Here is a 27,053-nt window from a genome sequence, read left to right as displayed (position 1 = left end):
TATCAAATAACTATCTGTTTCGGATAATATTTGTTTTTATATATCCAGTCTACCTATAGATACTCATCACCAATGGCAATGGAACCGGTGAATCGGTCCCTTGCAGTTTCCTAGGGTTCAAGTTTCATATTTATTAAAAGAAAAACTTCGAAATGACTCATAGGGACATTCCTTGAATTGAACAGATCAAAAATACCTTAACCTCTTGACAACAACTACATCTTCCCAACCCACGAACCGGCAACCTCGGAACTCAATAAATATATTTGTTTCAGCTCCACCTACAACCCCCAACCGTGAAAGGGGCGGAGCCAAAGGATCTACTTTTCGCTATGCACCCCTGGCGATCTTCCCTTTCGACTTCGACCCCTATGGGAGGACCTTTCAACCCCTGTGATGTGTGCTGTCACCGCCAATCTATAGTGAAGGGACTTAGGGACAGTTGTAAAGTTGCTGCGTTGTGGGTAGTACATATAAACATAATTCGATCGTGGAAGGACTATTTTTGTGTTTATATCGATTGTGTCGGTTCAGTGTATCGAGAGTGCTGTGGGTTTGAGTGGTCGAAACTGAATTTTAATTCGATGATGTTGGAGTTTTATCCGAATTTAAACTTGAATGGGACAGTCTTACCAGATCATGGGATATCAGTGCAAGATTGTAGTAGAGCTGGTAAATGACCTTTGACATTTTTTTCAGTGACAGCTGTCATGGATAGTTGTTATAATTGGGGGCATTTATCATGCTGTTTGAGAGTGGAGTGAACTAACAGGGCAAAATGAATCATATTCTTGAGAAAAAATGGAAGAGTAATTATTTTCAATTCATAATTCTCTTCGTTCCTTAATGATACCAAACAAAATCTTCTCCCTTCAATGAATTGCTCCCGAACATCAAAGTCCAATGCAGTATGAGGTATCATGCACCTAATATTATCATCTTAATTCTCCTCTAGATACCAAGGTGGTAACTACCTCACAGAAGGTCCAGTGTCTATCAGAGCTACAAAGTTGCTTGTTATTTGCTCAGCCAAAAGTTGTTGCGCAAGCAAATAAGCGAAACCACCACCAACATAAATGTATCTTAATTAGAACCTTTAATAGAATTTCCAAATCTGTCAAAATAATGTTCTGTGCCTCTATGCAATATCTTGTATAGGTATAGTCACTATAGAGTGAGCGAAAGCCAGAGCTTTCGCTCACAAATTCAAGATCAATACTTAATAGCAATAGCAATACTTAAAAGTTCATTCGACTTAAATGAGCTAATCCAATCATAGCCATCGAATAGTAATACTTAACTTCGGCTAAGATATATACTTAATATCATATAATATATTAATATATAATATGAATGTAGCTATAACAAAGGGCAAAAAATATACAGAGTGGTCCATTTGAAATAACAAAGTTCATCAGACAACTGTGTACCTAAATACCACCATGATATCGGCTTTATCACAAAATCTATAAAAATCGTGCGATCCGTTTCCAAGATAGGTAATGGAGGCGTTCCATACTCACTCACTCACCTAGATATCGAAAATTTTGTTATAAAAACATCTTTATCATCATGAATGAATACTTGCGAAAAAATTTAAGGGTGATTCTTATCAGAAAATATTTCCTGAACAACTGAAAATCAATTTTTATTTTTTTTCTTAGTACCTACCGTAGATTCGGGTGACTTGGGACGATTGTTGAATTCAACTTGTCATATTTTGAAAACGGTGACCTATTTTTATCTGAAAAAGAGGTTGGAATATGCTAAATGACTCAGACTATTGATTAGGATATATACCATGCTTTAGAATTCGGATATAAATTTTGGAAAAAATAAAATATATACTTGTCCCAAGTCACCCACCGATTTGGGAGGCTTAGGACACAAGTTGAAATCTATTGATTTCTCAACTCTAAAATGAAATAGGTGACTTTGGACGGTGTATAGTTTTAAAAAGTTAGAATTTGTGATTTAGTTGAAATTCGGTAAGGAAATAAACCCCAATTACAGCGAAAGTAAAAATATTCCAACTCAAATGTAAAAAAACTAAACAAAACAAAGGAACTTTGATTTCTTTCATTCTTTGGTGATTTCTTTGTGGAAATAACGTGAATAATAATATCCTACGAAAAATCGGCATATTTCCTGCTGCCAATGCGCCGCTTGTATCTATTCGGCATTGTGGCAAGTCAGCAAGTCACCCTATGAAACAACAAAATAAATGAATGAGATCCATGTTGCCGTTTGATTTGTAAACAACCTTGCTTCATGACATATCTAATATCACAATATTCCACGTATCCAGAAGAAAAAATTACACATGCACAAAGTAAAACACATGTACAGGACACTAAAAAGTATAAGGGCCATAAAAAACGCGCTTTAACTCTCCTGATTTCGTTAATTTTTCCTGTCAATCCACACGCTCTGGTCACGGCAAACTCAACAGGAATCAATTGTTAAACTAACAGAAAAGACGCTACACAATCTTATAAGTTTGTGCCTTCAATCATAAATGGAAAGAAACAAAGAAATCTGCAAGGGGGGTAATTGTCCCAAGTAACAGGACTGTCCCAAGTCATCCGAATCTACTGGTACTAGACAACTCACAGAAATGAAATTGAGCGGACATTCAATAAAAAAAAGTTTTGGTGGTGCAACCTATAATGTCCGAATGATATCTGCCCACTAGGAAAATTTAAGCTCGAACATATTCCATCCTATACGACTCACGCTAAGTACCTGTTGATGATGTTTTTTGCCCAAAAACCGTTTCTTTTAGCAAGAAATTGCAAGAGACATTATTTGCTCTAAATTAATCAAGCTATCGAATATTTCAATTCAATTTTTCAATGATACCTATAGGGAGAAGGTTTTTTGCGAAACTAATTTTAGTGCTGGCTTCTGCTACCCCTTGAAATTATAGGGGAACACCGAACACCACCGAATATTTTTGGTTTTAGTGTCGGAAAGTGAATCTTTAAAACTGCCAATAGCAAATATCCAAATTGAAGGTCTCAGTAGGTATAGCAATAGGTAATTCAAAAAGGATATTAAATCAAGCTATAGGCACCACATTGCCCAAGTAAACAATCCATGCAGTAAATACTTTCCGTTTAATTAAAGATATGAATTGCGGTATCGAAATCCAGCAGATAACGAGTCGAAGCTTATTAAAAGTGCCTGCTGCGTGGTTCAGTAATATGCAGAATTCTGGAGGCGGCAGTCTAGTCTATGTAAACCATGTAAATCCCCCTGTATTTGCTGGGGTATTAACGTTTATGTCTAGTAGTATTAATTATTAATACTAGCGGATTTGGGACAGACTTAATTAAAATGTTTCACAATAATAGAAGATTTCGACGACAAAAGGGTATGAATTATTTTATTCCTTTCTGACAATGTGCGACTACGCGACAGAAGATGAATGGGACAATTTTTTTTTTCATAGAGAAGATGATTTTTCATATTCATCTCGATCACGAACATATTGAAGCTAAGAGAATTTATTAGTGAATTTGTGTGACGCATAATTCGGAAACCAAAAAACAAATACATATATCAATTTCTGATTTTCATATTTTATTATACAGTACAGGGTAATTCATTGGGAAATGCACATATACAGTAGGACACCAAGGTGCCTCTAAATAAACTATATTTTATGGGTCTATCTTTCTTTATTACTAGGACACAGGGTGAATTAGTGATTTTTTCAATTGATCTTATGTTATGAACCACCCCACATATATTTTTATAAGATTTGACTTATACATTCTTCGTTCTCAGTTGAGTCGATAAAAATGATAAATGAAGTTTTTTCAGGTCTGACCTCAAAAAAATTTATCAGGTTTTTCATTTTTTCTTGAGTTAAATCTAGATGTTTCGTTGATGTGGTGACGAATAATTGAAAAAAAAAATAAATTGCCTTCCCTAAATAGTACTTTTCCAGATTCGTTCCATCAAATCATCAATCCTTATTATTTTCTCAAATACTAGAACCCAATTTCATTGAAATACGAGGGCACATACATGTCCATTATTGGGGAAAATGATTATCAACAATAAATGAGTCCCAAACACCCCGTATACGTAAGATAATTATGCAGCATGTGTTCATCGCACAGCATTGAAAAAAAAATGGAAAATGATAATCATGTTCATTCCGAAGAAATCATAACTTTATTTTATAGAAAAATAACGTTGGAACAAATTTGAAAAAAAAAAGTTGAACAAAACAGAAAATCAAAAAACTATAATTTTCTTTATCCGCTTCTAATTTTTTCAGCTAGAGTATGATGATTTCCTCACTCTTCTGATGTACTCATTCTCGGTAAGAATAATATTATGTACTTACAACTAAGCAGTTTGTACGTATTGATTAGTTTAGTAACTAATAATACACTTTAGGTTTATGTATACATAATTGAAAACATTTTGGGATGTTGAATCTAAAGTGTTTTATCTTATACATTTAACAATACGTATACACTGCTTTATTGTACTATTATCATCAAGAATACATCAGAATAGTTAAGAAATGATCACACTCTTGAACACTTGTTGTAGCTAAAAATATGTTAAGATGTTCAACCTTTAAAATTCGAAATGTAGATTTGTTGCAACATTGTTTTTGTTTAAAATAAAGCAGTTTCCTCCAAAATGAAGAACTTTCCTCTTTTTTCATTTTTTAGGGAGCATACAAGGTGTTTGGAAGTTAATTATTCATTATAAAATTTGTCTTGTTTTTCCATAAGGTTGGGATCCAGAAATTAGGAAAATGATTAGTTCGAAAAAGTACCATTTGGGGAAAACAATTTATGTTTTCAAATTTAGTGCACCTAATTTTCGAAACATCTATATTTGACTCAAGCTATATAACAGATAACAAGTGGAAAAGTTGTTGCGGAAACACCAAACAAGTTATAATTGATTGGGTAAATGAAGAAAATTAAAAAATCGGTCTGTATCTTTGTTACAAAGAATGGTAGACCCATAAGATGTAGGTTATTCAGAAGCTTTCAAAAACTATTCATTTTGGCGAAGATTGAACTAGTGGCGTAACACAGAATATATTTCGAAATTATTTTTGAACACAGTTCAACGCCAACATGGAGCTCGAACTAATTTCTATGATTTTCAAATGATCATAGGAAGTGGAATATACTATATTTGTATCTGGATATTCGGCAGAAACTCTTCAATTTCGAAAAATTATATATTCAAGGATCTGATATGAACAGGCGATAATTCAAATTTATTTTTGTTTGTTGGTCTCAAATCTTCGAAGTAAAAACAAAGTTCATAGTCGATATGAATCTGTATCTCCTGCAGCACCGTTAATAAAAGATTATACAGATTCGGCAGATTTAAATTTTTCATTGTGAGACCTGGTTCATGATGAACTGTAACTTATGCCTTTATCGCTTAGATGGTTTCTGGCAAGTCGAAAAACATGAAAATTTCAGATTTTTTTTAAGCCTAGTTGATGCTGGCCTGTAAACTTAATCTTCTACACGCGGGCGTATTTTTATACTTTTACCTTCAAAAACATGAAAATTTCAAGTTTACTGCAAAAGATAGAGATAAGGGAATAGGCTATCATCTAAGCCATAAGGGCATAAGTTGAAGTTACATATAATAATTTTTTATAATGATGTTCATTTACACAGTCCCATCAATTAATACTTGTACGGGCATCAAATTGGCGAATACGCCGGTGTACATTTTCGTCAATTATACCTATTAGCGTCATTTTCCATTTGAATTTTCATGATTTATACAATTTTAGATCTACAAGTGGATATGGTACAAATAAAATTATTCCACGTTTGTTCACTGAATGGATTATCTACAGTATTAATTGAAACTATTTTGCATATTTGTAGTTTGACCCCATTATTATTACCTTCACTATTGAATATGTCATCGAATGAAGTCCATGATCATACAGTATGAGTCTTTGACATCCTTATATTTGAACAGAAGATTCCTGAGGTCAAAAGAAATACATTTTCCCTAACCGTCCTATAGGGTTGAAAAAATACAATCTGTTAAAAATCCATCAAAAATATAATTTTGAAATGTATCTCACTAAGGATTTTATCGAATGGCATGGTTTCGGAATATACATAGTTTTTCATTGATGTGATTAATGGAACACAAAGTTCCACACATATCTTCCAATTTCTTCATACCAATATCAGAAATTCAAATATCCCAACTATTGTAAGTAAGTTTAACGGTGACTTATGGATATTCGACTGATTCAGAAAATGAAAGTATTTTTCTTATTTTATCGTATCAAAATAAAAAATATGTCAAATTCGAAAATTTTTGGCTGAATCCAACTCATTTTAAAAGATCCACAGATGTGTAGTGTCATAGCTTATTATTCTGAAGGGAATCTTGTTTTTCCAGGAAGGGCAAGCTCATTATGAAAAGTATGTGAATGGCTTTATCTTTTTATCAGCGCCGAATCGGACAAAAATGTAAAGAAAAATGTTTAATAAAATATGAGCCAAAACTTTTTTGTTTTTCTCGCGTTTCAGGGATTGTTCTTATTTGCATTACACGTAATGATGTCGAAAATAATTTGAGCGCTATTAAAACGTCGTGAAAATATCGGTCGAATTTAATGTCAACCGACGAAATCAACAAATATGGAAGTTGAGAATAGATCTTTAAAAATTGTTTTCTTTCTGAACGTTAATGACTTTTGCAGTGAGAGCGCATTCATACGAGTACCATTTCATATATACTTCATTTTTCCTGGTATCTATGACTCTGCAAAATATACTTCTTTGTTTTATTTGAAAACTTAATGAATCATCGACTCACAAGAGTTGATTTTATGAGTTATTATGAATCAAACCTCACAATACAAATAACCACGCCTTGCTTCTGCTTCTATCAGAAGAATATCCGAGAAAAATGCAAAATGTAATCGCATACCGGTAGATTCGGTTGACTTGGGACAGTCCTGTAACTTGGGACAATTACCCTCTTGCAGATTTCTTTGTTTCTTACCATTTATGAGGGAAGGGACAAACTTAAAAAATTGTGCAGCGTCTTTTCGGTTAGTTTAATAATTAATTCCTGTTGAGTTTGCCGTGACCAGAGTTTTTGAATTGACAGGAAAAATTAACGAATTCAGGAGAGTGAAAAGCGCGTTTTTTTTATGGCCCTTATACTTTCTAGTGTCCTGCACATGTGTTCCACTTTGTGCATGTGTAATTTTTTTTTTTTTTGGATATGTGAGATATTAGATATATCATGATTGTTCAAAAATCAAACGGCAAAACGGATCTCATTCATTTATTTTGTTGTTTCATAGGGTGACTTGGGACAATGCCGAATAGATACAAGCGGCGCATTGGCAGCAGGAAATATGCCGATTTTTCGTAGGATATTATTATTTACGTTATTTCCACAAAGAAATCACCAAAGAATAAAATAAATCAAATTTCCCTTATTTTGTTTAGTTTTTTTACATTTGAGTTGCAATATATTTACTTTCGCTGTATTAGGGGTTTATAATAATTTAATTTCCTTACCGAATTTCAACTATATAATCAAAAATTATATCTTTTTAAAACTAATACACCGTCCCAAGACAACTATTTGATTTGAGAGTTGAGAAATAAATAGATTTTAACTTGTGTCCGAAGGCCTCCCAAATCGGTGGTTGACTTGGGACAAGTATATTTTATTTTTTCAAAATTTATATCCGAATTCTGAAGCATGGTAAAGGTACATCCTAATCAATAGTCATTAAGCATACTCGAACCTCATTTTCAGATGAAAATAGGTCACCGTTTTGAAAATATGACAAGTTGAATTCAACAATCGTCCCAAGTCACCCGAATCTACGGCACTACAACAAATTTCTCCCTTTCGTGAAGCTAAGACGCGACGAGTACTTGTGGATGAAATTTTTATAATAATAATAACTACTAACACTAATTACGAAAAAATAAATTGAAACTTATACCGTACAGACAGTTGAGACGTTTCACTCTCCTAACCAACATTTTCTTCGTTTCAGATCCAACTCTCATCAAATGTGAAAAAACGTACGAAATGTGCGAAGGCTGTGGTAGAAAAATTCACGACAGATATCTTATGCGCGTAGGCGATGCCAGTTGGCACGAGCACTGTTTGGCTTGCTGCGTGTGTGGCGTTCTTTTAAATCATTCCTGTTACACAAGAAACACTAAATTATATTGCAAGGCTGACTATGATAGGTAAGTTTTCGTTTTTTCTCTCTTGGAGCTGGGGCTTATGTTTAGGATATTTTATTCATTCCTCTATTTACTCTATCCATCAATTTATCTATAATCCTTGGTGAGAAGTCACTCCATCCCTGCTTGCATATAGCTTATTATTCGCTTCGGCATTCTATTCTGGATAAGGGAAAAAATTGACAGACAGCAGCAATGATATCATTTGGTATTGACCGTAGTGAACTGCCGCGGGAGTAAACGTCATTACGGTGTATGAATCGGGTTCATTTAATTGATTGATTTTTTTTCGTTTATGATTTTTTTTAATTGATTTGGTAGTAAAAGATGGATCCACTGAAAGGTAAGATCGTTGGGCTTACTATTAAAGCATGCTATAACAAGTCAATACATTTTCCCCAAATGGCCAAAGTGAATTTTTATCACTTTTATTGAAATTTTCGAAGAATATATATGCTTAATTAAACTAGAACAAAAATGCAATGCAGATAACGTGAAAACCATGAAATAAGCACAGTCAGATGATTAATCTATTTTTTTTCGGGAGCCTCTTAGTATGGCTTGATGTAGACGTACGAAGTTAAATTAACCTTTGACTATATACAGGATGGTGCAACGAAAACTTAACACCTCAATTTTCTCTCTTTAAAATGAAAATGTGGAAAATCACTCGGACCCGACAATTTCCGATTCAAGGGGGAACAACTTTTCCGAATTTTTCATCCCCGTAACTTCAACCCCATAACGGGAGTAAGCCTGATCCCTTAAGTTTGAAAATGGTATAGAGTGCCATCTGACCCTAAAATTTTGCTTAAAAATATCCATAGATAATGAAATAACAACCAAAATAGTGAAAGGGGCAATGTAGAATTTATTCAGAGAATATTATTATTATTATTCGTATCCGACACATTTCAAAGGTATTTAAGTTAGTTATGTTGTTAATTTTTTATCCAAAAAAGTGGACGGACCAATTTTTCTTGAAAATTTCTGCAAGCCTGTAAAGAAGATACATCAAATCTTCAATTTTTTCCATAAAGTGGTCAGTTATGTCGAATAGTGACCTCCGGTTATTGTTCTACCCTTATCCAAAAAATCATGATTACTCCATGGCAATATCAAAAAACTGAAGCAAGAACTTTCCCAGAAGATTTTTGGACACGAAACTTCTTAGGTCTTGGAGAACCAGAGTGTCGCCAGTCCGATTGTTGCTTTGTTTCTGGATCGTAAAAATGTACCCAAGTCTCATCCATAGTAACAATTCGTTTTTAGAAGTCTACTACATCGTTTACAAATCGAGCACAGATCGAACGCGATGCTTCTACCCTTGCAGGCTTTAGGTCAACATTCAAACATTTGAGGATCCATTTTGCAGAAATTTTTCTCATGTCCAAATTGACGTGAACTCTATGATGAACGCGTTCGTATGAAATATTCAGTGCTTCAGATACCCGTTTTAGCCCAATTCGACGGTCTGATAAAATCATGTCATGGACTGCATCGATATTTTCGGGGACTGACACAGAAACTGGCCTTCCCGATCGGTCATCATCTTCAATGGAAAATTTACCTCTTTTGAAACTTGCAGTCCAATTTTTCACGGTCGCATACGAAGGACATTGATCACCAAGGGTATTGAGCATATCTTCGTAAATCAGCTTACCTCTTATTCCTTTTAAATGCAGTTACTTGATGATGGCTCGATACTCCAATTTTTCGATTTTCACAATTTCGGTGGACATATTCTATCTTTTAGTTCATTACGTAACTCTCAAACTTCACAATGACACTTCTAATGAGATATTGTTGGTTGCTATGGTAACGCAATATTTTTTTATGCATGGAACTGGTCTAGGCTAACTAGATATCAATCAATATACTGCATTCACATTCCTTTTAGCAGTCGGTTGGCCATGAAATAATTTTCTCAAGTTTTTGTAATTAGAACGGAGTAAGGTTGGCACTCATGAAATGTCGTTAATGTCATAACGCAGTTGCCACAACTAATATCAATTTTCATTACGAAAATGCCGAAAGTGATTAAAAAAAGAGACAGGATTTCAGGAAGTGCTATTTAGAATTCAGGTCCGCTCATTCAAATAGTTATACCCTGATATTCTGAAATCCACAATACGTCAGACGATAGCGAACATATTCAATGTAAAGAGAATATATATGAAGTTTCATCTGAATCCAAACGACTTATATTTCAACTGAATATTTCCACAATCAGAAAGATTGTGAATGAAGAGGATGCCAAAGAATTTCCTTCTATTGGGAGACCCAAAAAAGTGGTGGCATTTGAGAATTTTATGTTTGAGTAAATTAATGCGAAAAGTTTACTATAGGATTTTCGATGAATGTCATCGTAGAATAAGTTCCCGAAAATTGATTTTTCATTTGACTTGTCCCATACATTGTAAATGTCTTAAGGTACCAATAAATACCTAATTATTATTATTATATCAATGCATTAAAATGAACATCCACAAATACGCGCCAGTTGTCCTGCTAATTGTTTATTCATGTGAAATTTTTGTTCAAAGGTGAAGTTCATCTTGATTGAAACTTCCTTTGATTCCTTTTACTCATATTGATGCAAGATGATTTTTGTTGAAGAATTTAACATTCTTGTAATTATCTGTTAATTCCTTCGGGAGATACCGATTCCCAACCACTGCAACATATTCATTTCATCTACAAGTTAATATTTTTGAAATCTACAACTGATGTATTATATTCAAACTTTAACCAAAGAAGATAACGAACATTAACTCTCCGGAAGCTAGTGCATATTATGATATTATACTGATCTCTTGTATATTCCATGCAAATAACTAGATGTGGTATGCCTTCAATCAGTTTGTATAAACTTCAATTATGTTCGTCAGATATTTTCCGAAGAGATTCGACATTGTGATAAAATACGTAATATCAGAAACTTTTACGTAGAACGGGCAACATAGCGTTGATTTAAAACCCAAAAATGTTTTGACAAGCTTCATAACCCCACATTTTCGTACTATACAGAGTGAAATGTGTCAAATTTCCATGGCCAACCGACTGCTAAAATAAAAGTGAATGGAGTATACATCCTCGTATTAGCTTAGATGTCAACATCTCGAGATGTAAGTCGGGCTCCGAAATAAAATAATTCGGTGGCTGTTCTAGGTCTTCGTAGGGACCTGAATGTACTACCGAACATTTCTATATCTTCCACCCTTTCATATCCCAATCCTGCTAGATGCCAGTCGGTCTCCTCCACTCGCATTTTCTAGATTGTGTTAAGACTATAATTTCGCACCGACAAAATGAATGCCTTCTCTCATTCCGTCTAATCCTCGGGTACAGTCGAGATGGCAACATCAAAGGGAGAAATAGGGAATCCAGCATGGATTCCCATCGTTTGGATGGAGGCAGACTTTTATTGGATCCGCTTCGCCGCCCCCGAATGCCGTATCGGCGGCGTATGAAAGCGTGGAATATTTAAGAGGCCCTTTCAGGCAGCCTCTATTCTCTCCCTTGTGTAATAAAGAAGCGCTGCTGGCTTTGGTTTGGAGGAATTCAAAGGTGTGCCTTATTTTTTGATATATACATATGAATTCTTTTATGCGCGGCGTGCCGCTCGATCCGTGCGTTATTAACTATGGAAAGGGAATTTCAATCTCGAACGCTGAAGTATAAGTGAAGAAGAAGGGTGGTTGGAGGAAAAAATTATAAAGGGATATCTTGGAAGGTGAAAAACGAGAGATTTCTCCACAATTATTTTGTAGAATATCTCATTTTTCATCAAGCAACTTCTCATAAAGACCCTCGATTTGAAATTAATATAGCAATATTCAAGTTTTCATGAATAACAAGGTCCGTAAGAGAACAAAGCGTTATCTAAGTTGACGTAAGGGGAGGTTTTTCTTAATATGACAATTTGTAGATGATAAAAAGGCATTCTTTAGATTATCTCCCTTCCTGTAGCTCTAATAGTTTTTGTATTCATTATGAGAGTTGTATATAATAAAATTCTACACAACTTTTGTCTGAAGCAATAAGCAATTTTACATACTCTTAACCGTTTTCGAGTTAGAGGGCGATAAGGGCGAGGAGCTTAGCCACACATGCGAAAGGCCAACGTCACTATAGAAACCCAGTCTAATGTACATTCATCGCCACATATCTCAAAAACGTTTGAACGTAGAAAAAATTACTTCGGACAAAATTTGTATAAAATATTATGCTCTACAACTTTTTTAATGATTTCGAAATCAATTTAAAGCCCAGATGGAGATAATTCAAAAACACTGATTAAGTGAAGAAGAAGGGTGGTTGGAGAAAAAAATTATAAGAGGATATCTTGGAAGGTGAAAAACGAGAGATTTCTCCACAATTATTAGGTCTATGTCTCCAGCCCCCCCAAATTTGAGTTTTTAAATTTTTTTGACACTAAAGTTTTGTACTAGTTTTGTACCGAAATGTACCGTTGAAAAAAAGTTTTGTACCCCTAATTAAAATGATGAAAATACGGTTTTAACAAATCTGAAGTAGTGATCCAAAAATTTTCATTCAAAATAGGTTTGGTGGTGTAAGGATCAGAAGTAAGCAGGAGAATGATACTCTGTCAGTTCGCCGACGTTTCGGAAATGTATTTTTCCATCTTCAGGGCTCTACAAAAGTTATGAGAAGACAATTTTGAACACCAAATAAATAAAAAATTTAAATAAAGGAGCAAACACGAGCTACATTATAAGTTGTTGACTAGAAAAATATCACAAGAAAAGATGGTGTGGTTAATATATCTATACAGTAACTTGAAAATATAAGGAACGTGTACACAGCCTGAAAAAGTTCTTTCTCTTTCTCTTCTATAAAATTACATAGTAAAAACAAAATATATGTTATACATAAACGTACATAGTACTTACAAACTAGACAAATGTATCCTCCCAAAATCACTCCAAGAAATCTCAAATCCATTCTCCAATATTTAATGTTAAAATCATGTATAATTGATTGAAAAGCGGGGACGACAACAGTGCGACCGATAAAACGATATGCCGACAGACGGAGGTGAAATTAAAGAAACAGCTGATCGGGAAATGAAACAAGGTAAAAAAGGTAAAAAGACATAGGCGTACCCACGCGTGTGATGTGCTGAGAAATCAAGAGTGAAATTGAGAGGGGCTTAGAAAATAAAAGTTGATCTCATTTCATCTTCCACCTCTTGTTAGTTGGTTCTTTTTAATTTTCAATAGGGAGTAATAAAATCTGCTGAGTTGTTGAATATCAGATCTAGAGTTCACTGAGTCATGGACACTTATCTGCAGCATCTCATAAATCAATCGATTACTCAGGTATGACTCCCTATTTAGTATGTGGACGTCTTCAAAATTAAAGATATGTCCCGCGTTCACACAATGTTCGGCTAAAGCTGTTTTGGGGTTGGAAATCGGCAAACGAACAGATCTAATATGTTCTTGGATTCTGGACTTCAGATATCGGCCCGTCTGCCCTATATAAACTTGAGAACAGTTCAAACAGTCGATCTTGTAAACCACGTTGGAGTTCAGAAAGGTTGGTGTCGGGTTTTTGATGATACTGAAAAAGTCTCTACCTAAGGTGTTCGAACTCTTGAAGGACAACCTAACGTCCTCCTTTTTAATAATTTTTGAAAGTCTTTCTGAAAGGCCTTTGATGTAAATGAGTCTGTGGTAACTCGAAACTGCATTCGGAGGTTCCTTAGACGTAATGTCCTGGGGTGGGGGGAGTTTGGGGGGTTCCCTTAAAATTTTGTCAATGAGAGACGCCGGATAGCTATTGCCCAGTAAGATAGACCTGATTTTTTTAAGGTTTTTTTCGTGAAATCTGCAATCAGACAGGTTTAAGGCTCTGAACTTCAGATTTCGTATGATGTTTACTTTATGTATCATGGCATGATGGGAGTGAAAACCTATATATCTACCAGAGAAAGTAGGTTTCTGGTACCAATCGACATATAAAACATTTTCGTCCACACGCTCAACTCTCATGTCAAGAAAATTCAGAGCGTTATTTGATTCCAATTCTAAAGTGAATTGTAATTTAGGGTGGAAAGAGTTGAATGTGTCCAAAACGAGTTGTTCAGTGTTAACGGGTATAGCAATGAAAATATCGTCAACGTAGCGTTTAAAAATGGGCACCCAGAAAGGCAATCGGGAAAGACAAGAATTCTGAAGTTTCACCATTACAATGTCACAGCAAATCTGTGAAACACAATTTCCCATTCCGAAACCAAAAATCTGATGATAAAATTGTCCGCTGAAACAGAAATAGCTGCTGGCCATCAAAAAGTTGTAAACCAACTTGAAAGTGTTGAAATCAAAATCGGGTGAGGGGTCGGAAACTACATTCCAACTTTCTTCAATGATCTGCAATGCTAAATCTGTAGGTGTGTTGGTATGTAGAGCCCTGAAGATGGAAAAATACATTTCCGAAACGTCGGCGAACTGACAGAGTATCATTCTCCTGCTTACTTCTGATCCTTACACCACCAAACCTATTTTGAATACGGTTTTAAGTTTGGGGGGGTCGTAGACATGCTCACCCCCCACTTCCGAAATTGCAAATTTTTTTTATCTCAAAGTTTTGTACTAGTTTTGTACCGAAATGTACCGTCAAGAAAAAGTTTTGTAGTTTAAGGGGTCTTAGGAGGGTTTCAAATTGGGGGGGCTGGAGACATGTTTTCGAAATAATGAGATTTCGGTTTCTGAAATAAGCTAAAACATGTGTACTAGTTTTGTACCGAAATGTACCGTCACAAAAACGGCACAATTCTCTACCCCGGGGGTGTACCTGTGCTCCATATAAAGTACTGAGGCTTCAGGGGTGTTTTTTTTTACACCAAGGAATATGGGATATTGGTTTTGTACTTTTTCGATACTGAAATGTGCCTTCGATAAAAAAATTTGTAGCCCCAAATAGAATGAGTGAATTATAATTTTCAACAAGGGGCTATAGGCAAGTACACCCACCTTTGAAAAAGCAAATTTTCTCTATGTAAAAATTTCGTACTGGTTTTGTATCGTCAATAAAAGTTTTGTACTCTCGGATTTGGGGGTCTTAGGAGAATTCCAGGGAAGGAGACATCTTTTCGAAGTAATAAGATTTTGGTTTTCGAAACAAACTGAAACATGTGTACTAGATTGGTACCGATATGTACCGTTCTAAAAACGAAATTAATTGTGAGACTAATTCAATTTTTTCTCAACATCCTCCGCCCTTGATTTATCTTCCTTCTGCACACATCATATTATAATTTTCTTCTTGATAAAGTCAAATTTGATTAACCTAATATCAGAAAGAAATACATGGTGACGCGACGTTGAAAAAAGTCATCAATTTTGCACTTGTTTAACGCTAAAGTTCTGTACCGAAATGTACCATTGAAAAAAGTAATTGAAATGACGCAAATACGTATTTCAGTTCGGAGGGGATGTTCACATACTCACCCCCCACTATTGAAAATTAAAATTTTTTCTCTTTCGAAGTTTTGTACCGAAATGTACAAAAGCAAAAAGCTTTTATAATTGAATCCTACTCCATAGAAATGGTCAAATGACAGAAGGGAAATCTGAAACATTCTGTTGATAAATTGAGTACCCCAATATTGCTGAAGATTATCAATCTTTCGAAAGAACCTATTTACTCTTTCGCCATGTGTTAGCGTTTTCTGTGAATCAGAAAGTCTTGAGAGACAAAGAGGTTGTGAGTTTACCAAAGAAGAGCATACCATAGTATCAACAATGTTGATAGTATGTTGATTGTTCCTGTTTTATCTCTAGTGGTTGGAGTCTGTGTAAGAATATGCTACACAATTTTGAAAAAAAAAGACGTCAATGTGTTTCCATATTATTAGTATAGATTCAACTGTTATAAGAAAATTGAAGATTTTCAATTTTCCCGTAGAATGGCCTATGACCTCTCAATCTTAGATTAAAAAACTTTTTCTTGACGGTACATTTCGGTACAAAACTAGTACACATGTTTCAGCTTGTTTCGGGAACCGAAACTTCATTATTTCAAAAACATATCTCCAGCTCCCCCAATTTGAAACCCTCCTAAGACCTCTTAATCTTAGGGTACAAAACTTTTTCTCCACGGTACATTTCGGTACAAAACTAGTACAAAACTTTGAGATATAAAAAATTTGCAATTTCAAAAGTGGGGGGTGAGCATGTCTACGACCCCCCAAACTAAAAACCGTATTTTCATCATTTTAATTAGGGGTACAAAACTTTTTTCCAACGGTACATTTCGGTACAAAACTAGTACAAAACTTTAGCATCAAAAAAAGGTGAAAATTCAAATTTGGGGGGGCTGGAGACATGGACCTACAATTATTTTGTAGAATATCTCATTTTTCATCAAGCTTAACTTCTCATAAAGACCCTCGATTTGAAATTAATGTAGGAATATTGAAGTTTTCAGGAATAACTAGGTCTGTAAAAAAACAAAGGGTTATCTATCAGATTAACCTTCTTGGACTCTTGGCAGATCGATAAAGCCGGCTACTAATAAGGTCCATATCTCCAGCCTCCCAACTTTGAATTTTTCACTTGTTTCAACGCTAAAGTTTTGTACTAGTTTTGTACCGAAACGTACCGTTGAAAAAAGTTTTGTACCTCAAATTAGAATGACGAAAATACGGATTTCATTTTACAGGGGCTGTAGACATGCTCGCTTCCCAATTTTGAATTCGCAAATTTTTTCTATTTCAAAGTTTTGTACTGGTTTTTCACCGAGAAAAAGTTTTGTATCCTGAGATTAAGTGGCCTTAGGAAAGGATGTAACGTGCGTTCAAAAAAATTCGTCGTCAAGTAGGCTATGGAATTTTAAACGTTGACATTCGGTGTCTGAACGTAGGTCTTTTCTTGAATTACTTCATCTTCCCAAAATGTAAGCAATGATTACATTAACCTATATACATCGTAATTTTGTATGGAAAGTGGAAAGGCACTTTTAAGGAAAATGTAATTTCGCCCAAAGTGCGAAAAGCATTTCTTCCATTGAGTCAGATCACAAGAATCCAAACAATCTGAGGCGGTTAGAAAAATTCTTGGTAAAAATTGTAACCGAGGTCTGTGTAATGTGTCGCCACTACTTTTGTAAACAGCTGTCTTGGTCTTCAGATTAAGGTCGTGATTTTGAAACACTCTGACCTTTAGCTTCCAGAATGCTCGTGATGCCGAATTGATACGGTTGTGTATTTCCGTGTCCAGGTTAGCCCTAGTATTTATGAAGCTTCCCGAGTATTTGAACTGCTCGACCTGTTCTAGAGTTTCATTCTACAGGCTGATATGTGTTTGAAGGCTTTCTGGCGGACTTACCAGGATTTTGGTTTTGTCAATATTGAGTATATGGCCTAAAGCTTCGTATATATGTTTACAGGTGTCCAACTCTATCTTTAGATCCTCTGAGCTGCTAGCGATTAGTGCGCAGTCGTCTGCATATTGAAGTTCCGTGATAAACTTTGTACGGGTTTTTGCCCTGAGGCGCTTCAGATTAAATAGGCCTCCATCAAATCTGAATCTTATTCCAACACCTTTTACAGGCATACTCATGTCAGCAATTATCGAGACAGCTATGGCGAAAATATTGAACAGTAAAGGCGCTAACACGCAGCCTTGTTTTATTCCAGAGTTGGTTAAGAAATGGTCGGTTGTAGAGCCATTATGCTGTGTTCTAGCGGTGTTGTTGGTATGGAGGCTTTTACGCACTGCTAAGAAATTTTCGGGTATCCCAAGGCCTTACTTAAATCGATATATGTAGGCTGTAGGGGCTTAATATTCAATGGTACTACTCATTTTATCCCTACTTCCTAAAGATCGACGCGCAAACAATTATTTTTTGTGTTGTTAGCAGAACTCATCAATGTATCAATCTCCTTAGCGAACGTCGTTTAAACGACATTTCCACTACATAGAAAACAATATTTGTGGAAATATTCAAAAACAATTTATTTTGGGAAATCTCCTTTCCCTTTTTCAACCATATTTCAAGGATTGCTGAGTTTTGTTTCCCTGTTTTTCTGATAAAATGTTATCATTATAATTTTCATTGTTTGTCATATGTCGTCATTGTCATTGAAGCTTGTGGTGAAACGTCCTCTTGAACTAATATTAATGACCCAAATCATATTTTCCGCATAAATCTACCTTGCCTAGAAACCTTTTTTCTCCTTTTTAGAGGAAAGCAGCTTTAGTGAAAGAATATAGGCTCTATAAATGAACCTTGAAGAAAATGTTGTGATTGAAAATCGATTGGATTTCGAAACTCTAAAATAACGTGCTCTTGTGTCAAATTTGCATCGTTTCCAGTTTGAGTATAGCTTTTTAGTCTACTAGATTAACTTCTTTTTTTTTAACGAAAACCTGCTGATGTCTTCGGCTTGGTAATAATTCTTTCTATGTATTTCGTTTCAGGATATTCGGAGTCAAATGTTCAAGATGCGGAGACCGTCTGCTGCCACACGAAATGGTGATGCGAGCACAGCAACACGTATTTCATCTACCCTGCTTCGCTTGCGTCATCTGCTGCCAGCCGCTGCAGAAGGGCGAGCAATTTGTTATCAGGGCCGGACAGCTGTTCTGTCGGCAGGACTTCGAGAAGGAAATTTATCTTATGCAAGCAGGTTGGTATCTGAACTAAAACTACTATACCCGAAAACATGAGCGCACGTAAATAGGGGAGGTTTTTGGCATTTTCCATTTGGAAATTTCATTGCCTACCATGAAAAAAGTGCAAATTATGAAAAATATAAAACTTTGAGAGTTAACTTCACATTGTTACGGCTGCTCCCTTATAGATATGCCCTCTGCTCAAAACAACACCAGTTTACTGAAGATGTTGCATAAAAATGTTCGAAATTTTCAAAAATCCAAAAATCTTGAAAATCAATACAGATTCCCCCATTTCCCAGACACTCTTTTGATACTTCTTTATGTATTCTGCCCAAATTTGAGTATTTCTTCCCAATGTAGACGGGTGACCATACTGAATTCTCCATCATAAACGATCTCTCTAATATCGAGTCGAGAATTTTGAGATTCGTTAGTTAGGAAGTTAGGAAAATATTTTGACCTCTAGAATCACCCCCTAAAAAATGTACGTTAAATCTGGACAACATGTAGTAGGTATATGGTCATTTAATAGTATCATGTTACTTGCCCACTTTAGTCCAAAATTCTCCTCTCACATACGAGGATGTATTGATATCTAGTTAGCCTAGACCAGTTCCATGCATAAAAAAAATATTGCGTTACCATACCAAAGAACAATAACTCATTAGAAGTGTCAGTGTGAAGTTTGATGTCAAAAAAGTAAACCAGAGTTACGCAATAAATTAAAAGAAAGAAGATCTCCACCGAAATTGTGAAAATCGATAAACTGGATTATCGAGCCATCATCAAGTACCTGTATTTAAAAGGGTTAAGAGGTAAGCAGATCTACGAAGATATGCTTAATACCCTTGGTGATCAATGTCCTTCGTATGCGACCGTGAAAAATTGGACTGCAAGCTTCAAAAGGGGTAAATTTTCCATTGAAGAAGATGACCGATCGGGAAGACCAGTTTCTGTGTCAGTCCCCAAAAATATCGATGCAGTTCATGTCATGATTTTATCAGACCGTCGAATTGGGCTAAAACGGATATCTGAAAGACTGAATATTTCATAGGAACGCGTTCATCATATAGTTCACGTCAATTTGGACATGAGAAAAATTGCTGCAAAATGGATCCTCAAATGTTTGAATGTTGACCTAAAGCGTGCAAGGGTAGAAGCATCGCGTTCGATCTATGCTCGGTTTGAAAACGATGTAGACTTCTTAAACCGAATTGTTACTATGGATGGCTACATTTCTACGATCCAGAAACAAAGCAACAATCGATGGAATAGCGACACTCTGGTTCTCCAAGACCTAAGAAGTTTCGTCCAAAAATCTGCTGAAAAAGTTCTTGCTTCAGTTTTTTGGGATTGCCATGGAGTAATCATGATTGATTTTTTGGATAAGGGTAGAACAATAACCGGAGATTACTATTCGACATTACCGAGCACTCTACGGGAAAAAATTAAAGGGAAAAGACACGGAAAGCTATCCAAATGTGTTTTGTTTTTGCAGGACAACGCCCCTGCATACAAATCTCATGTTGCCATGCAAAAAATTCGTGATTTAGTGTTTGAAATACTAGAACACCCTTCCTTATTCACCAGATTTGGCACCATCCGACTATCATCTCTTTCCTCAACTGAAAAAAAGTTTAAAAGGTCGTGAATTTTCTTCCAACGAGGTGGTAATAAAAGCTGTGGTGGTCTGGTTTGCAGAGCAAGAAGAAACATTTTTTTTTAAAGGTGTAGAGACATTGCAGGTTCGCTGTAATAAATGTATCCAATTAAGAGGAGAATATGTTGAGTAATAAAATCTTTTGACATTGAAATTTTGTTTGGTTCTATAGTAGGCTAAGAATTTTTCAATATATCCTCGTATTAGAACAGGAAGATTGTGACTAACGAAAAATTGGGCATAGTCCTACCATGTATCTACAAAAATTCCAAACACGAAATATTCGGCTTAACACAAGTTATATTTCCCTATTGATCGAAAGCATTTTACCGTTTTACCTCTCCCTGTGAACTGGTCAGCCACCTATTGAAAATCTTCGCGAATAGCACGTACAGTCATTTGATGGTTGAAACATGTAAGGTCTTGAGCTATTTTGGCCAGTCTTTTTTCAAGTAATTTTTCCTCGATTCGTCCACAGTGAAAATGAGAAATTTTTTTTCTAACGAACCACCAGTACTCTATATTATAAAATAAATTTTGCTGGATTCCTAGATACAGCTTTGTCTTTCACGGGTTTCACTGCAATTTGCGACACCGTGTTCATTTAATTATTACATTATCCCAATTTTTCATGCGCCCAAACCAGCCCAGGAAATTTCCTTCAAACTGTGAGGTAGATACATCCAAAACGTGGTTTTTAAACGCTACAAGGAGCGTCACCGAATTTCTTATAAAAATCGCCGCTTATTTTCAGGTTCAGGGGATGATGACCTCCTGGATGAAAACAGTAGACCTAGGGACGGAAGGAGAGGCCCTAAAAGACCTCGTACTATATTGACTTCCGCCCAAAGGCGTCAATTTAAAGCGTCATTCGAAGTGAGTCCGAAGCCTTGTAGAAAAGTGAGAGAAGCATTAGCCAAAGAAACGGGCTTATCTGTTCGAGTCGTTCAAGTCTGGTTTCAAAACCAAAGGGCGAAAATGAAGAAGATCCAAAGAAAGGCGAAAGCTGACGATGGTAAAGGGGACAAAGACAAGGGAGATAAAGAAGACAAAGTAATTAAGGAGGAATCGCCATCGAACGAGCACTACTTGGGTGAGTTAAATTTATATTCCTTATGCAATTTTATTGTTACCATACTTCATACTTTTAAAGTATCATACCTTTAAAATTAAAACTATTAACAGCATATTAGTAGAAAAAATTATCATTTGAATAAAGATGGTGTACGAATTCGTGACTATGGTCTGATTCGATTCGTAATTAGTATACAAGGTGTCCCAGGATTAATGGAAATAAATTTGGATATATGTTCAGAACGTCAAAATAAGACGAAAAGTTCCTATCGGGTCATGCCCGGAAACGCCCAGTTGAAAAGTTACGTTGCTTCAAAGGCGACGATGACGACTTAATAATGTCATTTTTTTTGTGGTGCAGAGATGAACTAATGAAATTTTGCAGTGGTATTTTTCAAATACAGATGAACGTAGAATTTTTTCTCATCCCTCATAGCTACCAAGATGTGAAATCGACAACTATATTTTATTCCACACCATGAATTTTCATTCAGGCTTTGAATATTGTCATTGGAAAATGTGCATTTAAAATAATTTTTTAATTTGGAAACTTGGATGCTATAAAGTTTAAGGTGCCTATTCGAAAAATACCTGAAAATTTTCATGTCTTTATCTCTGTCCCACTTTCAAAAAATCGAATAAATCTATAAACAAGCAGTCACCTTTGAAGCAACGTAACTCTTCAACGAAGCGTTTCCAGACATGCCTCCACTCCCAGCTCTAGGAATGTGAGGCTCCCCATATTATCATTAGGTATGGGGGCGCCACAGTCGAAAACATGCCTTTTTTCAGTAATAGTTGGGGAGCCCAAGAGGGAAATTCGGGATTTATTCGAGCGTGTCAGATTAATATGAGGGGGGGATACCTTGGACGCTGTAGAGAACCTCTACCAAAAATTAGACCTGTATATATAGGGAGAATTGTCTAGGACAGCCTGTCAGAATAGTAGAAAAACGATTGTACATAAGTACTCGAGCGTGTCAGATTAAGATATATGTTGTTAATTACATGTTGATGAGTATATATATGTATTCTCTCAATCTGACAATTTAAGCGTGTCGAAAATGTGTGGGAGGGCGCCAAATTTGCAAAAAAAAAACGTCACGTGTGCATTCTCGTGCGCGGTGGCGTTTTTTCTTATTTTGAAGCTGATGATTCAAGAATAACGGGAAAAAATATAATCTGACAGTTTTAGCAAGCCGAAACAATAAAAATTCGCCATAAATTTCACAAAAATCAGTTTTTTGAATTATCTCCTCCCCGGGGCTTCAAATCTTTTTCGCATTCATTATAAAAGTTGTAGAGCATAACATTTTCTACAAATTTTGTCCCAAGCAATTTTCTCTACGTTCAAACGTTTTTGAGATATATGGCGATTAATGCGAGGTGTTTAGCAATAAATACTGAAGCGAAAATTAACTCGTTGGAAAATAGCACATTCTAAGGTTCAGTCAGAGACAACACTAAAATTTTCGTAACTAATTTCGAAATTGTCATCATAGAATTACCTTGTCATTTTGACAATTGGATGAATGTAGATTAGACTAGGTTTCTATAGTGACCTTGCCCTTTCGCATGTGTGGCTAAGCTCCTCGCCCTTATCGCCCTCTAACTCGAGAACGGTTAAGAGTATGTAAAATTGCTTCAGACAAAAGTTGTGTAGAATTTTATTATCTACAACTTTCATAATGAATACGAAAACGATTAGAAGTACAAGCAGGGGCATATTCGAAAAAAAAGAAGCATTTTTATCATCTTTAAAGTGTCAGATTAAGAAAACCGCCTGATTAGTGTCAGATTAATATCAACACGTCTACAACACCGAGATTAACCATCTGTATGAAAATCTGATACGCTCGAGTATGTACAAGTCTTGTTTATAGGGGTTATATAAACAAGGGTACAAAAGTAACGATTTTTTTTACATCTTCAAAGGACCGCTGTGACCTTGCATCACGTCCAAATTGTCAGTCCCTTGAAAAGTAGCTTCCTTTGGGTCCAATTAACATATCCTCCAAAAATCTGACACGCTTTTTTTACCCTTTTCAACTCTTCCGTACGGCCAGTCCCACCGCGCAAACTGTCAGATAACCATGAATTCATTATCAGAGACACGTAGAGCATATACAGTATCTTAATCTGACACGCCCGAGTATGTACACCTGACGATTTTTTTACATCTTTGAAACCCTGCAGAGGCTTTCCCCACCGCTGAAAGTGCATAAATCATAGAAACTTTTTTTTTCTACCATCTAATCTTCAAAATCCACTAGGTCTCCACGACATGAAATTTATACGTTCATTCATATTTTATCAATTACTACCCTACGAAAAAGGGTATGTTTTCGACAACACTTCAAGAAATATCAATCACTCCTATAATGTATGACATTGGCCTTTAAATGCCTACTATGAATGTCAAAATTCCAGTTCGATCAATTTAACCATTTCAACCCTATGAATGAATTAATCATCCTCAGGAACAAAAGGTCTATACACATTTCTGATTTCTGGCATGAGAAGTTAGTGTTACCCATAGACCTAATAAAACAATATTATTGGATATATGGAGTTGCCATACAAAACTCAACTACCCTCGTGTCGTAGACGGTGCATGACAAACTCCTCAATTAATTACACATGAAAAGTTGTGTAATATTCACATAAAAGATGGCCTGTTCGAGCATTTTTCTACAAAATAGTAAACACCGATGATATTTATTTTGCGCATTGCTATTTACCCACTGCGTATTATACTGCTATATGATTAACTGTACCTACACAGAATCGACAGAATGCAGGGTAGTACCATTCAGTATTAAACTGGATTAATACTCAATAATCGAAATTAATTCAGATATCTAAATTACTTCCATTGATATGAAAATCAACAAATGTTACGATCTAAATCGAAGTAGCTAACCACCTTTACTCGGCGCATCAACGAAAAGCCCATTTGATCGAGGAAAAGTAGATGCTGACAATGATTAAGCTTCTATTTAAACTCTACAGAGCAACATAACTCAATATTCTCAATGAAAATGGAAAAAATTTATGTCATCAGATGCTATGATGTTTTAATGAACCCTTGCGCCACCTGACAGGTAACATGATCCAACTCAATTCTCCTTCTCAACCTCCAGAACGAAGATGGCAGAATTCAATCATATGCTCTAGCTCTCATTTTGCAGAAAGCGCTTTGCGCTGTCATCCTGCTCTTGTGAGGGAGCTGTGGAATCGTTCGAATTCACGCAGTAATCGCTGTGCAGAAGATATAATATTTGAATAATCGGCATTTATTCGGATACATAACATCCGGTTATATAAAAATCAACAAATGTTACGATCGAAATCGAACTAACTTATTACCATCACTCCGGAGCATCACATATTTATAATTTAACTCAATGTTAGTACCAAAGATATTACACATGTGTGTAATATCTTTGGTTAGTACCAAGTACTGATATTGGCCAAGCCATCTATTTCAATCTGGACGCTATTAGCTGATGATCAAAACTTATCACACACAATATAATATACAAGTGATTCTAAGTAGGAAAATAATTAGTATGTTTGATTCACTTTAAATTTTCTTTTCGAAGCATATGTGAGCTTGTTGGTACAAATATTTGTTCACTATTTATTCATTTCAATGCCAAGGCAATATGTTTCTTGAGAAGGCTTTCTCAATTCTGGAATCTAGATAAACCCTCAAGTCAAGTAAATAAAAATAAATATTTGTTTCAGATACTTATCCAACACAATAAAGATAAACCTTCGAGTCAAGTAAATAAAAATAAATATTTGTTACAGATACTTATCCAACACATTCCGGAGATAGCTTCTGTAGTTCTGACATATCTCTTGATGGAAGCACCAATTTCGATCAACTAGACGAAGCTACATCCGACACCCTATCACTACAAAACTTAGAACTGCAACCTAGTCATCACCAGCACGATTCTTTACCTTCGTCTGGATCGATAGCCAATCCTATAGATAAGCTCTACCTCATGCAAAATTCTTATTTCAGCACGGAACCATAAGACATTACAAGGTTTTAATTTTGTTTTATATCAGATGTTTATTATATCAATGTTTTATTGTTTCCATTTATAGTTTTTATTTTTTATTTTATTTATACATTATTTTTATTTACCATTCTAGTATTCCTTATCACTGGAATTGAAACGCATAATGAATAGGACCGTCTTTCACACCTTTTGGATATTATTCATTTATTCATAATAATTTTACTTTCACTTAATATTTCAGGGACATTCGATATTTCCCTTTTTTCCACTCAATAAAATTATACAGCCCAAATATCTGTTTCCTACTATTAGTATTCAATTTCAGTGAAAAATAGTAAATGAATTCAATACAAATAAGGCCAATATTATCGTTTCACATTAAACCGCTTGTTCCTTATATTTCAAAACCTGATTGCAATGTAAAATACCGCACTTACTACACCTTCTAGTCATTTGCAGATTTTGAGAAATATTATGTGAATAGATTATAATAATTTATTCATTGATGTAGTTGTTGAAAAAAAACTTAATTTGAAGAAACTGGAGACGGAAATATCATTGATTTTTCGGTTATTCAATTGCATTGAGCATTGTTTCCTGCCGCTCTCAACGTGCTAGATGATTCAGAAAAACAGGCATTACGAAATCATTGGTATTGCCCATGAATAATTATTTATACTTCAAATTTCAAACTGTTTTTTTGTATCTTTTGATAATTAACTGAGAAGTATTGATATTTCTGTAGTACAGAAAAAGATGTAAAAAGTATTCTGAGTCGAATTATTGATTGTGATGAATTATATATAATATACCAAATATTATAGTATTGAATATTATCTAGATTTTATTATGTATATTTTAAATAAACTATTAACAAAAAATCTTTGTTCGAAAACTCCTAGAAGTAACTCATTATTACTGCAATGAAATTGATTTCAATCTATATCCTACCATCCAGTTTTTTCCTCATGTTGTGAATTGAAATTTTGAAGGGCAATTCGAATTGGAGGGATGGTGAAAGTTCCCATTAAGTCCTGTTGGCCTCCTCCATACACAAATCTGAGATATTACTTCATCGATATTTTTTTTAGTACTCTAATTCTAGTACTCTAATTTCCTTGTCGTTACAAAGATATTCTGATCGTAATAAAGGAAAGGTATTGATGTAAGTGATGTGACAGATTGAAAAGATGCTATTCTGGAACGAACCAAGTTCTCAGCAAACTGGAGTGACTCTTTGGATCTCAGCATTAAACTCTATGTGCACCATACCACTAACCATAGACATATAGACATGGACTGTGCCTTCCCTTTATATCTATGCATGAAATACGGTCAAAAAAAGTGACAGAGAGAAACGCACGTCGGGAATGCAGTTGTCTTTTTC

General features: G+C 35.2%; 1 protein-coding gene across 1 annotated transcript; it reads left to right on the top strand.

Moving 5' to 3' along the window:
• Positions 1–279: 279 nt before the first annotated feature.
• LOC123316525 (LIM homeobox transcription factor 1-beta-like) lies at positions 280–26,536 on the top strand. The gene is made up of 5 exons (XM_044902643.1): positions 280–672; positions 8,051–8,249; positions 18,698–18,906; positions 21,310–21,648; positions 25,446–26,536. The coding sequence occupies exons 1-5, from the start codon at positions 333–335 to the stop codon at positions 25,676–25,678; spliced, it is 1,320 nt and encodes a 439-aa protein (XP_044758578.1). The 5' UTR covers positions 280–332; the 3' UTR covers positions 25,679–26,536.
• Positions 26,537–27,053: the final 517 nt, after the last annotated feature.

The sequence above is a fragment of the Coccinella septempunctata genome, chromosome 1 (assembly GCF_907165205.1).
Source record: "Coccinella septempunctata chromosome 1, icCocSept1.1, whole genome shotgun sequence".
Classification (NCBI taxonomy): Eukaryota; Metazoa; Arthropoda; class Insecta; order Coleoptera; family Coccinellidae; genus Coccinella; species Coccinella septempunctata.
Note: the sequence above shows the minus strand (reverse complement) of the source record. Positions and strands in the feature narration are given on the sequence as shown.

Coding starts and splice junctions, on each gene's coding strand:
- LOC123316525 (XM_044902643.1), top strand. CDS start 333: ATGCACCCCTGGCGATCTTCCCTTTCGACTTCGACCCCTATGGGAGGA. Junction 8,250..18,697: donor TGCAAGGCTGACTATGATAG/GTAAGTTTTCGT, acceptor ATTTCGTTTCAG/GATATTCGGAGTCAAATGTT. Junction 18,907..21,309: donor AATTTATCTTATGCAAGCAG/GTTGGTATCTGA, acceptor GCTTATTTTCAG/GTTCAGGGGATGATGACCTC.